Source organism: Garra rufa, chromosome 10, assembly GCF_049309525.1.
Source record: "Garra rufa chromosome 10, GarRuf1.0, whole genome shotgun sequence".
Lineage (NCBI taxonomy): Eukaryota > Metazoa > Chordata > Actinopteri > Cypriniformes > Cyprinidae > Garra > Garra rufa.
The window spans coordinates 31,577,804-31,594,314 of record NC_133370.1 but is presented as its reverse complement, the minus strand read 5'-3'; the positions used below and the strand labels follow the sequence as shown (position 1 = coordinate 31,594,314).

Below are 16,511 nucleotides of genomic sequence, written 5' to 3'. Positions count from 1 at the left end.
AAGTAAGTTACATAGTACACACTAAATAAGCTTCTTAACATTTATGCATTCATGTAATCCTCAATTCACAAGTCCTTTTTGTTATATTCCTAAACGTAGACATGGTGTCTAACCCAAGTGTATCATCAGTGTTTCAAAATAAGCTGCATCCTTTCATCCACAGGTTTGAGCACATACCTTTAGCAACGCCCAATGGAGACATTCTCATCCGTGACTTGTCTTTTGAGGTTAATGCTCCGTAAATATAAAATTTTCCTAGTCAAAGCTTGTTATTTACTTGTAAAACAGGGGTTAGTCATCTGGTTTTAGTAATCACCACCTTCACTTCTTACATAAAGGTGTCTTCTGGGACAAACGTATTGGTCTGTGGGCCCAACGGCTGTGGAAAGAGTTCACTCTTCAGAGTGCTAGGAGAGGTTAGAGATCTTCGTCCGTAGAAATATGTTTTTTTAGAAACCACAGTTGTGGGTTTGTTTGGTTGGGGTTTTTTTCTTATAATGTCTCTTTGCTTCCCCAGCTGTGGCCTCTATATGGAGGAGAACTCACAAAACCAGAAAGAGGGAAACTCTTCTATGTTCCACAGGTGCGCCTGTTCAAATGAAGGTCGTGGTTAAATTTGAAAATGTTTTCTGTGTTTTAAAAGTTATTTTGTTTGTATATTTTATTTAGAGGCCTTATATGACACTGGGCTCCCTTAGAGATCAGGTGATTTATCCTGACACACATGAAGACCAAAAGAAGAAAGGAACATCTGACCGAGTGAGTTTCATAATCAAGTGGACGGCAAAATGTGTTACGTTATGAAGGGATGTTTCACTAAAAATTTAAAATTCCATCATTGTATACTCATAACGTCTATATTCGTCAAAACAGTAATGAAGAAATCTTTAATAAAACCGAAGGGATTTAGGTTCCTTCGCTGAAAAGTGAATTCCACAAAAACACAAAAAAAGTGCTGCACAAATGATGACCAGATTTCATTTTTCACATATAAACAACAATCCACATACTGTACATGGAAAAAGAGAAGTTTAACCATACTTGCTTGACGCAAAAGATTGGTGTTTTTTTTTACATGTCACACAAGTACGGTTGAACTTCTGTTGGCCATATTTGATGAGCTCTGTGTATGTGCAAATATTCAATTGTTTATATGTGAATAAAAAGCCTAAATTAAATTTTCATCAAGAGATCATGTCTGTTGGAGGGCTTAAACTTGATTGATACACTACACAAAAGTGAGTTACGCGCGTTAAAAAATAAATACGAACTCATGTTTTGTCAGTCACACTGCCTCTGAAATATTCGTCCGTCATAAAAAAGTTACATTTTCTGCATTTTTGCATCCGTAGCAAGCATTTTGATAGGAAAGGATTATGAATAAGAGTGTTTTTTTTTAAGAATTTTCTTTTGCTCACCAAGCCTGAATTTATTTGATCCAAAAGCAGCAATATTGTGAATTTATTTTTTTATTTTTTATTTTGTGTGTGTGTGTGTGTGTGTGTGTGTGTGTGTGTGTGTGTGTGTGTGTGTGTGTGTGTGTGTGTGTGTGTGTGTGTGTGTGTGTGTGTGTGTGTGTGTGTGTGTGTGTGTGTGTGTGTGTGTGTGCAGCAAATCAGAATATTTGAATGATTTGTGTCTGGAGTAATGATGCTAAATATTTAGTTTCAAAATCACAGGAATAAATTACATTTTAAAAGAAATTAAATACAAAACAGTTATTTTAAATAGTAAAAATATTTAAACATTTTACTGTTTTTGCTGTACTTTGAAAAAAATACACACAGGCTTTGTGAGCAGAAGAGACTTAAAAAACATTAGAAATCTTTCTGTTCACAAACTTTTGACTGGTAGTGTATGTGCGAATATTCAACTGTTTAATGTGAATAAAAGCCTAAATTAGATCTGTTCATCATAAAAAGTGATCATGTCTGTTCGGAGGACTTGTTCATACACTACCACTCAAAAATTTTGAACAGTAAAAGTTTTTTTTTTTCTTTTTTTTTTTTTAAGAAATCTTTTCTGCTCACCAAGCCTGAATTTATTTGATCCAAAATACAGCAAAAGCAGAAATATATATTTTTATATATATATATATATATATATATATATATATATATATATATATATATATATATATTTTTTTTTTTTTTTGTGATACATATACACCTACACACACACACACACACACACATATTATATATATATATATATATATATTATTATTATTATTATTATTATTATTATTATTATATATATATTTTTTTTTTTTTTTTTTTTTTGAAAGAAGGAAATCTTTCTGTTCACAAAGTTTTGACTGGTAGTGTATGTGTGAATATTCAACTTTAATGTGTTTAATGTGAATAGAAGTGATGATGTCTATTCGAAGGACTTAAACTTGATATATATATATATATATTTATAATCTCTTAATGACCATAATGACCAAAGCAATCTACCAAGAGCAGTGGAAATTACTGCTTCAAGACATGCTTTTCTGGGCGTTAAACAATGGTGCAAATACCAGTAATTCGGTGAGCTCAAACATTAATAAATCACATTGTGTGATTGTCTTTTAGCTCTCTCCTCCCATAAATTTGCGCAATCTTTAGTAAATCCAGACAGTGCTATTTCAATGCCTGGCGCAAGCTGTTTGTGAATCTGGCCCTAATGATCCGTTTGCACGCACAAAAAAATCGGATTTTTTTGCTCACATCTGAATTTGTTGCACATGTGTAAACACACAAATCCGCACAAGATCCGATTTTTCTGCATGCGATTTGGGCCACTTCCAAATGGGGATTTTATTCGGATACATATCCGATATCTGAATATCCGACCTACGTCTAATCGCACAATTACGACTTAACCACCTAAAATTTGATTTACATGCATGCTTGTTTAGAATCACCTGTTCCATGTGCTTAGCAGGTTTTTGTTTAGGCTTTATAGGATTTTGGATATATTTGGACAGACCCCTTTTCTTAACGACCCCGTTATTGCTTCGCAAAGGGTAAATTTCATCATTTAAAAGTAGGTTTTTGACATCTTCTCAATCATTTAATAATTTTCTAGAAGCAAAGTTGTGCGGAATGAGGAAGTCTATCGTCTGATATGAATATACCTTGTGTATGTGTGAAAAACTGCACAATATACAGTCGTTTACACCATTAAAAAATATGATATCAAGCCCCCAGTGGCCAGTTTCTTTCACATTTCTCACAAACCCCACCTACGGGGCACGTTGTCACGTTTCACTTCCTTTCTTTTGAGGTAAATAACGAAAAACGTATACACTGTAAATATATTGATATATTGGTACTAGACAAGTGTGAAAATAATGTGGATAAAAATTGAACGCTGAACCCAAAGTGGATTTACATAAACCGCGAAATTCAAAAAGTGTTAGGTTGTGCCCCGCTCTCCCCTAATAACAGATATCGGATATCAGCGATGTCTAAAGTGAATGTAAACTGACGGGCCAAAAAGATATAGTCAAAAGATCACAGTGTAAATGCAACCATTCACAGATTTTTTTTGTGGCAGAACTGTCCCTTTAAGAAATGTGCTTACATTGTACTTGTGGTCAGGTGCTGAAGGAATATTTGGACAATGTCCAGCTGGGACATATCCTGGAGAGAGAGGGCAGCTGGGACAGTGTGCAGGACTGGATGGACGTCCTCAGTGGAGGAGAAAAGCAGAGGATGGCTGTAAGCTCTGATCTTTGCATTACAGATACAGTTAAGGTCAAAAGTTTACATACACCTTGGAGAATCTGCAAAATGTGAATTATTTTACCAAAATAAGAGGGGTCATACAAAATGCATGTAATTTGAATTTGGTACGGACCTGAAAAAGATATTTCACATAAAATGTTTACAAATAGTCCACAAGAGAAAATAATAGTTGAATTTATAAAAATGAACCATTTCAAAAGTGTACATACACTTGATTGTAAATACCGTGTTGTTACCTGGATAATTCACAGCTGTTTTTTGCTTTGTTTTGTTTTTGTTGAGTCCATTGTTTTCCCAGAACAGTTAAACTGCCTGCTGTTCTTTAGAAAACTTCTTCAGGTCCCACAAATTCTTTGGTTTTCCAGCATTTTTATGTATTTGAACAATGACTGCATGATTTTAAGATCCATCTTTTCACACTGAGGACAACTGAGGGACTCATATGCAACTATTACAGAAGGTTCAAACGCTCACTGATGCTCCAGGAGGAAACAATGCATTCAGAACCAGGGGTGTAAACTTTTGAACAGAATGAAGATGTGTACATTTTTCTTATTTTGCCTAAATATCATATTTTTTCATTTCGTACTGCCCTTTAGAAGCTACAGAGGATACTTACATGTTTCCTAGAAGACAAAATAAGTCAAATTTACCCTGATCTTCAAATTCAAAAAGCTTTCACCCCCAGCTCTTGATGCATTGTTTTTCCTTCTTGAGCGTCAGTGAGCATTTGAACCTTCTGTAATACTTGCATATGAGTGTATGCAAACGTTTGACCTCAACTCCTATTAATGTGGCCTGTATAAGAATTTTAAGAAATAAGGAATGTTTATATCTTTCATGTCTCTTTATTGAATTGCACAGATGGCTCGTCTGTTTTACCACAAACCCCAGTTTGCTATTCTTGACGAGTGCACCAGTGCTGTAAGCGTGGATGTGGAGGACTTCATCTACAGCCACTGTCGAAAGGTAGTCAAATGTTGTTGTCTTATTCACAATGAATGCAAAAAATGTTAGTGTGAAAAAAGAAGAATTGTAGGACATATATCTAGAGAAGTTAGAACAGGTGCTCAGCCCACTATGCTCATTTTCTGTCTGGAATGTGTTTGTTGCTCCTGTGGGAGTTTGCTATAGAAACATCTGTCTCCCTCAGCTCTGCTGGAATCATCTGTTTCCTCCTTTCAGGTTGGAATCACACTGTTCACAGTCTCCCACAGGAAATCACTATGGAAGCACCACGAGGTACAACTTTGCCCTTGTCTTTCATTATACAGTTGGCAGAATTCATTAGAAAACCTCAAGTTTTGTGCTATGAAGTTTAAAAACTTTGTTTCTCTGTACTGCAGCATTACTTGCACATGGATGGAAGAGGAAACTATGAGTTCAAACTCATCACGAAGGAAACGGTGGAGTTTGGATCATAATAAAGACACTGGGCATTTGCGTAAATCGTTATTGTAAATTAAATGAAAAAGAAATTCAGACTTGTGAATGAGGCCTGTTGGGACTGAACCTGGATTTGAAGCAATATCATTCTGTACCTAATGAATTCATAACTTTATATTATAAGATGTTGTTGAAACATAACAGCTTTTCTTCATTTGAGGGAAAGGATTGTAACTCTGTGGATAAATAGCTCTCAGGGAGAGGTTAGTGCGCATTATCTGAAAAGATTTTTGTAAGGAATAACATTGGGTTTGATATCCGTTTTAAGAATCAAGCATTTGTAATATAGAAGTTGTGATACTGGAACAGTCACTGGTTAATGTTGTTGTCAATAACATACTGTTGTATGTCACTGGTACAATAATGAGGTGGAAACTGTATTATTTAATTGTAATGAGCGGTCTTTAAGTTTATTTTAAGATATAATGAAGCCTAATAATATGTTTGAGAACCTACTGGATACATTGTGCCTTACAAACCAGTTTTACTTATTTTATTGAATTACAGAACATATTGAAATTATCTTGTGTGGTATTATTTAAAAGCACAAACGTAAATCTTTTTTACTTTTACTTCAGTTATTCATTTTAATTTTAGACATGTTTTGAGAGTCAAAAGTTTGTGAACCGTGAGATTTTTAATGTTTTTTAAAGAAGTCTCCTCTGCTCACCAAGCCTGCATTTATTTGATCCTATATAGGTACAGATATTTTTATCATTTAAAATAGCTGTTTTCTATTTGAATATATTTAAAAAATGAATTTATTCCTGTGATTTCAAAGCTTCATTTGCTGCTCAAAAAACATTATAATTAGTGTTGAAAACAGCGGAGTAGAATTTTTTTTCAGGTTTCTTTGATGAATAGAAAGTTCAGATGAACAGCATTTATTTCGTAACATTATAAATGTCTTTATCATCATTTTTGATCAATTTAAAACTCTTGCTAAATAAAAGTATTAATTTCTAAAAAAAATTATTATACTGACTCCCAGTTTTTGAATGGTAGTGTATAATGTTACATAAACTTTTTATTTTAGATAAATGCTGATCTTTGGATCCTTCTATTCATCAAAGAATCCTAAAAAAAGGTACTCAACTGTTTTAAATATTGATAACAGTAATAAGTTTCTTGAACAGCAAATCAGCATATTAGAATGATTTCTGAAGGATCATGTGACACTGAAGACTGGAGTAATGATGCTGAGAATTTTTCTTTGATCACAGGAATAAATTACATTTTGAAATATTCAAATAGAAAGCAGTTATTTTAAATAGTAAAATATTTAACAGTATTAATGCTTTCGCTGTATTTTGGATAAAATAAATACAGGCTTGGTGAGAAAAACAGACTTAAGCGTTAAAAAATCTTACGGTTTAAAAACTTTTGACTGGTTGTGTATGCAAAATTGTTTGCATTTTAGTTATGATTTAAGTCCAAGTTTAAGCCTTGAGCAGAAAAAGAAAATACTTTTAGATCCTTACTGTAGTTTTACCACAAGGGTGAGCTACTGAGATGAGAATGCAACACTTATTGTGTCTCTGTTCCTTTAAATTTAGATTGTTGAACAATGCCTTCTCAGTCATTAGGGGATTTTGTTTAAAAATGGGACTGAATTGCTGCCTCAAAAAAAAAAAACACATTCTTCCCCGTTTTTGATTGTGCAAGTTCTTTTACGCAAGTCATTACAAATCATACCTCGATAGCAACAGTTCTGGTACGTCTTTCAAAAAAAAGGAAAAGGAAATAGTCATAAGTATAATTTATTTGTTGCATCTAGTTAAGATCATAGGAGTATTATATTTAAAAAAAATAAATATTTTTCTACTAATAATAAAACTGTATACACAAAGCAGCTAATACACATTTAAGAAAATAATAAATAATGCCATTTAATAAACAAATACAGTTCTATTCAACCATATCCAAAAGTAAAAGCGAAGGTCAGATATGTACAACATATCGTGTAGTGTTAGCGTTTCATAGAAACCAGTCCAGTGCTGCTCTGCAGGTCCTGCTCAGCGCAAAAAGGGTTACAGTCCAGCTGTACGTCCCGTTCTGAGCTCAAGTAGCAGAAACGTATTCCCTTTACCAGAGTCTAGACTATGGTTTCCTTGGAAATCGTTGTTGGTCTTTGTAGTCGTTTACAGCAAACCACGATCAGAACGATTACAGCAATTAGAAAAGCCAATATAATGAGCGCTGCTCCTCCAATCACAGCCAGTCCATACTCTATGGAGAAAAAATAAAAATAAAAATCATTAACAAATTGTATTTTTAATAAATCATTTTTACAAAACAGAATTTGTTTTAAAGAATTAAATCTACTTAATGGAAAGCTTAGTTTGGTGTGTGTTCTCAAAACAGCAAACTTGTCAATTTTAAATTCACATTAAATTGTTGGTCAAATCCAGCTCAAATAACAGTTCAATGATAAGTGTTTATGTAAAAGATTTTGTTTATTATTTATTTTTTTGTTAAACATGTTGAAAAACTCAATTTTTTGAAAGATATATTAAGAATACCTTAATTTTTTTTTCATAAATATATCTTCAATTATAAAAATAAGAAAAAACAAACAACATTTTACAAGTTTCACTTTAAATTATTTTAATTTTATATTCACAAACCTCAATTATTAAGTTCCAAATGTATTTTTAATAAATAAATAAAGCTTTATTGATCCTGAAATACTGAGTTTAGAAACGGTTGAAAAAAAACATTCAGCAAATGTTTCAATTTATTGACTCTTTAAACAGCGAGACTTAATTCGTTTTTTAATAATACTCATTTAAAAGTTAAATGTTTGTAATGTTGTAGTTTTGTTCTAGATATGTTGTAGAAATTGTAATGTTTTAGTTTTAACAAATCTGTTTAAGTCATGTTAATGTGTGAATTAATAAAGTAGTTTTTATTAAATCAATAGATTGCGTGTTTAAAGACTCCAGGTGTGTGTGTGTGTGTGTGTGTGTGTGTGTGTGTGTGTTAAATCTAGCTTTAAGTGTGGCATGTTCATAATCTTTTGGCAAAACTAACTTTTATACAATTTAACCAAACTTTAAAAGTTAGACATTAAAAGATTATATAATAGAAATTGATGCTGAAATAAAAACTCATAAGGTGGGTTTTTATGTGTAGGTGTGTGTCAAATCTAGCTTTAAGTGTGAAACGTTTTTTAAATTTATTGGCAAAATTAACTTTTATACAATTTAACAAAACTTTAAAATGTAGACATTAATAGATTATATAATAAAAAAAATAACGCTCAAATATTGTATGTTTTAAAAAAACTCCAGGTACGTTTTTGTGTGCGTGTTAAATCTAGCTTCAAGTATGGCAAGTTCATAATCTTTTGGCAAAACTAACTTTTATACAATTTAACCAAACTTTAAAAGTTAGACATTAAAAGATTATATAATCGAAATTGATGCTGAAATATTGTGTTAAAAAACAAACAAAAAAAAACACACTCCAGGTGGGTTATGTGTAGGTGTGTGTCAAATCTAGCTTTAAGTGTGAAGCGTTTTTCAATTTATTGGCAAAACTAATTTTTATACAATTTAACCAAACTTTAAAAGTTAGACATTAAAAGATTATATAATCGAAATTGATGCTGAAATATTGTGTTAAAAAACAAACAAAAAAAAACACACTCCAGGTGGGTTATGTGTAGGTGTGTGTCAAATCTAGCTTTAAGTGTGAAGCGTTTTTCAATTTATTGGCAAAACTAATTTTTATACAATTTAACCAAACTTTAAAAGTTAGACATTAAAAGATTATATAATCGAAATTGATGCTGAAATATTGTGTTAAAAAACAAACAAAAAAAAACACACTCCAGGTGGGTTATGTGTAGGTGTGTGTCAAATCTAGCTTTAAGTGTGAAGCGTTTTTCAATTTATTGGCAAAACTAATTTTTATACAATTTAACCAAACTTTAAAAGTTAGACATTAGTAGATTATATAATCGAAATTGATGCTGAAATATTGTTAAAAAAAAAAAAAAAAAAAAAACACACAACAACAACAACTCCAGGTGGGTTTTTATGTGTAGGTTTGTCAAATTTAGCTTTAAGTGTGAAACGTTTTTAAATTTATTGGCAAAATTAACTTTTATACAATTTAACAAATCTTTACATTTAGAAATTAATCGATTATTAGAAATCGATGCAGAGTTATTGCGTGTTTGAATTTTCCAGGTGGGTTTGTGTGTGTGTGTGTGTGTGTGTGTGTGTGTGTGTGTGTGTGTGTGTGTGTGTGTGTGTGTGTGTGTGTTAAGTCTAGCAAGTTCATAATCTTTTGGCAAAACTAACTTTTATACAATTTAACAAAACTTAATGTAGATATTAATAGATTATATAATAGAAACTGATGCTGAAATATTGCGTGTTTTTAAAAAAACTCCAGGTGGGTTTTGTGTGTGTGTGTGTGTGTGTGTGTGTGTTAAATCTAGCTTTAAGTGTGGCAAGTTCATAATCATTTGGCAAAACTAACTTTTATACAATTTAACAAAACTTTAAAATGTAGACATTAATAGATTATATAATAAAAATGAATGCTGAAATATTGTGCGTTTTAAAAAAAAACTCCAGGTGAGTTTTTGTGTGTATGTTAAATATAGCTTTAAGTGTGGCAAGTTCATAATCTTTTAGCAAAACTAACTTTTATACGATATAACAAAACATTCAAATTTAAAAATTAATAGATTATATAACAGAAATTGATACTGAAATATTGCGTAAAAACTGCAGAAACAGAGCTTTTCCACAAAACTGAATGAAGCCCTTTCAGCACAGCTGTCAGCTCTGGTCAATGTGAGTAATGGCAGTGTGTGTCATCCTCCCTCCTCTCCCCTGACCCTGATCAGGCCTCTTCATGCTTAACAACCTTCATGTTTTCCATAACACTGCAATTCTAGACAGCTAAATCTTTGAGCAAAAGTTGAATCACTCGCATAATCCTTTGCTACCTTCCTATGTCTCGAAAATGGGTGCCACCCTAATTAATGTCAAAAGCAAGCCGTCAAGGATTACATAATAATCTTACCCTCAAACAAGGTCTTGTGCTCCTGTGGTGAGCACTTGGGGAGACTCCACTCTCCGACCCTCTTGTCTCCTTTACGAGATGGGATGTATGCCGCCACACTGAAGCAGTAACTCTGATCCTCATCTAGATTATTAAACTCAGCTATGCTCTCATCCACAATCAGCGTTTTCTAAAAACAAACCAACAAACATGTAAGGATTGCAATTTAAATAAGAAAGGCATGGCATGCAATCTTGTAAACACGCTCATACTCACTTTCCCAGTGCTTCCAGCCTTGTTGTATTCAATCTTATACTTGAGATTTTTCTTAAAGACATCACGGATGTTCAGAGATCTGCCATCTTTGTGCAAAGCTGTGATGGGGTCGTTTATGATCAGCACAATCTTCTTTTTCTTAAACTCAAACTTAAACTCAGGTCTTCCAATTAAAGCTAAAGGAAAAAAATAAATATTTAAGCTACTGCTTTAAATCAAAATTGAGAATTGAGAATTGAGAATGCAGGGTTGGACACTCACTGTCGTTATAAGGACAGAACGTCTTTGATCTAGTGAATGGAGTGTCCACATAGTCAGATGTCTCGTGTAGAGACTCTAAGAGGATCTCAGCAGAATAAACCCCCTTTATGTCCAGGTCATTAGTCAGGTCACACTCAGTCTCAGTGCTTCTAATGCAGTGAGGGTTTCTCTGTTTGTCCTTACCAACTCTGCAGAAAAAAATCATTGGTTGCTTGGTTAGAAATCACACTTTAGGATTTCAATCAATACATAAATACTTTGTGTTGAATTTTAAATCACAAAATAGTATGAACAAATCCAAAGCAAAGCTTTAAATTAGATATCGATGTACTTGCCTTGAGAATTCAACTGTATATGTGTGGTTGACAGGTTTAGGTCCCCATGATAGGATTGTTTTGAAATTGTAAGATGACCAGGAGACATTTGTTGCCTTGAAAAGCCTGCCCTCTTTCAATGATGCTAAATAGGACAGAGGACTACAGTCAAACCAATACAGTATGAAACATCATGTATCTTTCATAGTTTCCATTGCGACCCAACATTGAAACTAACGTTACATGAAAAGTTCACATTGTTATACTACACTGTACCATGTCATACTGCACTGTACAGTACTATAGTACTATACACTACAATACTATAAGTAAACAGTTAATATTTTGAGTAGTTTACGGAGTAGGAAAAACGAAAATCTTACCTGGGGATCCGTTTACGAGCGTAAGCCAGACAAGAAAAAGCGTCGAAAACATTACAGTCTTGCTTTCCATCGTTTGCGATAGCAATAGTCCAATTTAGGCGTAAAACATCTAATCCAAGTCTTATCCCTCTGAGGAGCGTTTGTCAATTAAATCTTCCAGCAGCCACCCGAATTTATAGAGTGTGAGAGAGAGCTTTCGCGCTGGCAGTCACAGAGCATGAGTCATGCCGCTCCGCCCCTTTCTTAACTTTGGGGTTTTGTCACTGGCTGGGCATCCATCGTACCGCGCACCTTGTGACCATATATGGTTATCCGGATACAGTTTAACGCAGCTAACCTGCAAATCCAAGCAAGCATGTAACCTTACTTAACATTTGACAAACGCGAATAGTTTTTACTGTCATTATGTTATTTCATTATTAATGAAACATTTATTATGTTGTTTAAACTGCTTTTAGACTTTTGTGCAGGTAAGATTAGACATTTTTTAATTCAATTTAGCTTTGTTTAACAAGTCTATCAATCACCCCAACTCTGACTGGGGGGATTCATTTGCAATTTAATGTTTTATCAGTTTTAGGTTAATATAAAAGCCACTTTCAAAGTGAAATTAATTTTCCTGTATTTACATGATCTGCACTATGCACATACTCATCATTTCCCATTCCACGTTTCCATGGATTTACAAAAAAGCTTTACCTTAAATCAGATGTTCCACTCGTGTGTGCCATCTTGTGGGGAAGATTCACTCTTAAGTCACTCAGTGGCAAGGAAAATCAGACCAGCCGAGGATGATTTGTGTAACCACAGTTCTGTACTTGGCTTGTTCTTGTGCCTCTCCGACTAGATTTTATTATGAGCAAACAAGGCACTCCTTTTAGCTAACCCCTACAAATATTTATTTTTGTGTCAAGCCTATCACTTGAATATACAAGACCAAAGACAAAACATTTGTAGATGGCCCTTTTCTTACTTCATAGAAGGCCTTGTCGGACCACCTGACTGCCAGAAAAGATGACTTATCTGTATCTTGGCTGTATTTACCAAAATGTGTATAAGGTGAATCTCCTTTTATAAACATCTCCTTTTTAAAATCAGATAAGGAGATAAAAAATGCTAAACACTGGCTGTGACTTGATGGAAATGCTTGTGGATAATTAGTCAGATTTAAAACATTAAGCAACTCTGTTAATTTAGATCATGTGGTGTTGCGTGAGGAAAAGATTAACGAACAGTTTTAATCCTAAATAAATGGCAGATGAGATCAATTTTTGCTACAGCAAAATAAAAAAAATAAAAAACTTTATGAACCTTTGTTTCTTAGGCTGTTATTCTCTAATGGTCTCTGCTGTCATACATTCCCACATGTGCCAAACAGTCATCCATTCAAAGCACAAAAAGCAGTCAAAGTATTTCAGAGTATAATAACCAGTAAAATGTCCTATTGCTGCTTTCGCTTTGATTATTAGGAGGGTACAAAGATAAACTCACTTTTTTTAAGACGGAGAATTCATTAGTTTACATTAGATGTTTACATCCAAAGTTTAGAGTAGAATGTGTAGTTGCAATGTCACTTTGTTTATTTATACGCGGTAAACATCTGAAATACTTCAGATTGTTTGAGTAATATTGGAATTTGCTTCCTGTGACTGCTTAATTAGGATAAACTTAAGTGGAAGTCCAGTCATTCCTAAAGTGTGACATGTAGTATAAGAATGAGGCAACTTACAGTTGGCAGTCACTCACTAGCAAGACATTGGTTAGATAGACATTGGTTAGGGCATGACATAATGTTTATTTTGAAATGATTAAATGACTATAAATTTATTTGAGGCTGAACATGACGGGACATCGTTCGACTTTATATCTAAAATATTTTAAAAAAAATCATAAAATGTAACATTTTTTATAAAGGTTTAAACATTAGTAAATTACACACACATGTTTGTTCCACTATCCTTGTGGGGACATTCATAGGTGCAATGTATTTTATACTGTCCACACTGTATTTTCTATCCCCTTAAGGGATAGCCCACACACACACGTGCCTATATATATATATATATATATATATATATATCAGGGCTTGACATTAAGCTTTTGCATGTGAGACATTCACTTGTCCCAGTAAAAATTTACTTGTCCGGGCCAAAAAATGCCTTTTTTTGCCGAAAATTAATCCATTGTGAAGCAATAGTCTCATCAATGCTCTATAAGGTCTTACTTTATTCAGAATATTTGATTATTGATATTTGCCTTAAATTGATTCCTAGGACAATATTTTACTTTATTTTCCTAACCTTACTTAATGTATGTGTCATCATTTATGCCAGATTCTGAAATTTTATCAATACATTAAATTAGAATAATTAGACTCTGTATGGTTACCATTCAAATTAAATCAGTATATACAAACTCCATCTTTCCACTGCACAGGAAAAACAGAGCCTGCACCAAAAATGCTATTTAAATGTATTTACTTAGACTGTTTATGAAGATAAGAGGTTCCAAAAAATGCATTTACACAGTAAAATTGCAAATGCATAAATAGTGTTATAAGATTAATGTTTTACTTTTTTAACAAATAAATCTACAATGTTGAAAAAATGCAATACTTTTAAATATGAAACCAAACCACAAATAGGTGGCAGTAAGTCACTGTCTTAATGAGAGAGTCACGGATTCAGCCATAGCAAAGCCCCTTTAAGGGTATTCTATAGACCAATTCTCAGCCTACGTCACACATACGTCACGCTGCTGGTTCAACTGCGCATGTCGGTTGCAAAAGACGACTGGAACCGCTATAATGCCGCGTTCCAGGCAACCCGTTACTCGTGTTTTTCCAACCTTCTAGCCGTCAAAGTGCACCCGAAAGGCAGTCAAACCCGTGACTTCTCACTCGTGAACTCGTACTAGATCAATGTACTCCCAGTTCCGAGCTCTGACATAACATAGCCAGCGAAACCACTATGTCAGCACCTACGGGTACACGATTACCTCTATGGCAAACAGATCTGTCAGACCAATCCCACTCACTCACGTTAATTTCGTTGAATAACCGTTCTTATCGTTGGGTGACAAGCTGTAATATGCGGTAAACATTTTTTAAATAACATCTAATCAAAATAATTTATAATATTTTAGAATCTAACTGTTTTGTACCGTATCCTTGTAATTTCCTATTCGTAACCGCTATGTCTCCCGGGTTTTCTGCAACCAAGATGCGCACACATCCCGGATGCCTAACAACGCCCTTCAGCCGTGATTTATTCATGATACAGCACGGCCTCTCGTACCTTATTGCTTAAATGTGATACAAATAACGTTAGATTGATGTGCGCATGCCCAGTAGCGAAATATGTCTCCCTTCTAGACTTTACCGTTCACTGACTCACCCGATTCATTAAAAAAATGTTGAATCATTCAGTACTGAAACACTATGTGTTTCTCGGAGATTCGCGACTGTTCTGCTGTTGCTTTGCTTAGAATAGTCATAATGTGTCTAAAATGTAAGTCAGTACTATTAACTACTAGTTTATTGAACTGTTGTATAAAATCAATGTCACGTTTGTAATCGTAATGGTGCTTACCTATATAATATGTTATACAATATTTATCTTTTTTTCTACCGCAGCATGTTTTTTTCTTTGTGTATACTGTTGCGCCTATTAGTTTTGATTTTCCGTGAGACAAAATATGAGGTTGGGCCCCCCCTACCACACCAAAGCAGATCTCTGGGGGCCCCTAAAGTGCGTGGGCCCCCTTACTGGTGCCTCTGTATACACACAACAGCCTCCAACAGGCATTTCACCATTTGCAATTGCATCACTCCACTTGCGGTACTTCTCACAATGATTGTCATGGCGGATGCCCATATCCCACTATCATTTTAAAAATATTACTGTTTATGTGTCACGATTTGTGTCAAGTTTTCAGGCGTGAATGTACTTGTTTATAGTTCAAATATGCAGTTTGTTAATTAAGATTGCGTCTATTTAAAAAAAGTGCATCAAAGTTGTCGTACATTTGAGCTCCAGGCCGCCAGTGGCCGTTCAGCACTCACGAACCCGCCAAGAGCAGCCTTACTTTGGCCAGATCTTCTGGAACTTGCAGCTGGCTCTGATGTCTTTATAGTGGTTAAACATGAGATGTAATTCATTTTGGGTAAATCTAACGGGCAGTCAAACACATACTCAAACTAATGTTTTATTGTGAATATGAGATTGATCTGAAGAATGATTGCTGTATTAAATGCAGAGAGACACCTTCTAGTGGCTAAATATCAGGTTATTAGGGTTGCTTCAACCCACAGACTTGAAAAACATCCCATGGCAACACTGTTAACCCTCTGTGGCCCAAGACCGCACCAGGTTGGGCTCTTTTTTTCTTAATGTATAATATGTAAATACTTGAAACTGCAAAGGGTCTACTTTTATTTGTGTATAGACATAATAACAAGAAAACTGTGTGCTTTTGTAAAATAAACAGGGTGTGCTCTCTGGCGTCTTGGTCTCCGTCACCTCTCTTCACAGACACGTAAATAAAACAACCTGAATCTCTGCAAATACTTGCCTCACAGACATAAGAAATATATGTATAGAAAGATTGAAATGTCTACTTTTAAATGAAGTTACGTTGAACAAATATTCTCTGATCTGTATGATACCAACAGAAGCTCCAGTTTTTCTCTAATGTAATCACGCAAATGAGCAGCTTCGCTTTTCAAATTTTAAACATTCACGTGAGATGTGTGGACATGACCTCCATAAACAAACGTGAACATTCATCAAGTTCATCTCGGCTACGTTTAATTTCTGGAAGAAGACACGCTGAGAGGAATAAGCCAGAATTTATCTCAGAAGAAGAACTTTATAGTAACGCCTCAGTAACGACATTGTAACGGGGGAAACGGTCATTCATTAGATTACTCGTTACTAAAAAAAAGTAATGCCGTTAGTGACGCCATTTATTTATAACTTTGTTATTCTCATCGCTACTTTTAATACAGTAATACAATACGATTTTAATGAAGCAACTCAATGTTCCTTCATTACTAATTCTTAATTGACGTT

The 16,511-nt window shown here is 34.1% G+C and overlaps 2 protein-coding genes across 2 annotated transcripts in view; one reads left to right on the top strand and one right to left on the bottom strand.

Moving 5' to 3' along the window:
- The window catches only part of abcd3b (ATP-binding cassette, sub-family D (ALD), member 3b), a 15,363-nt gene extending 8,545 nt beyond the window's left edge, over nucleotides 1-6,818 (top strand). Inside the window, exons 13-20 of the mRNA XM_073849426.1 lie at nucleotides 66-227; nucleotides 339-416; nucleotides 518-583; nucleotides 670-759; nucleotides 3,591-3,710; nucleotides 4,602-4,706; nucleotides 4,923-4,979; nucleotides 5,084-6,818. Of these exons, the coding sequence (XP_073705527.1) occupies nucleotides 66-227; nucleotides 339-416; nucleotides 518-583; nucleotides 670-759; nucleotides 3,591-3,710; nucleotides 4,602-4,706; nucleotides 4,923-4,979; nucleotides 5,084-5,161 (756 nt within the window). The 3' untranslated portion in view covers nucleotides 5,162-6,818. The remainder of the gene's footprint in view (nucleotides 1-65; nucleotides 228-338; nucleotides 417-517; nucleotides 584-669; nucleotides 760-3,590; nucleotides 3,711-4,601; nucleotides 4,707-4,922; nucleotides 4,980-5,083) is intronic.
- Nucleotides 6,819-6,927: 109 nt separating this feature from the next.
- Nucleotides 6,928-11,713, bottom strand: f3b (coagulation factor III, tissue factor b). The gene is made up of 6 exons (XM_073848509.1): nucleotides 11,440-11,713; nucleotides 11,078-11,201; nucleotides 10,743-10,930; nucleotides 10,482-10,657; nucleotides 10,227-10,395; nucleotides 6,928-7,412 (listed from the first exon to the last, which is right to left on the bottom strand). The coding sequence occupies exons 1-6, from the start codon at nucleotides 11,507-11,509 to the stop codon at nucleotides 7,279-7,281; spliced, it is 861 nt and encodes a 286-aa protein (XP_073704610.1). The 5' UTR covers nucleotides 11,510-11,713; the 3' UTR covers nucleotides 6,928-7,278.
- Nucleotides 11,714-16,511: the final 4,798 nt, after the last annotated feature.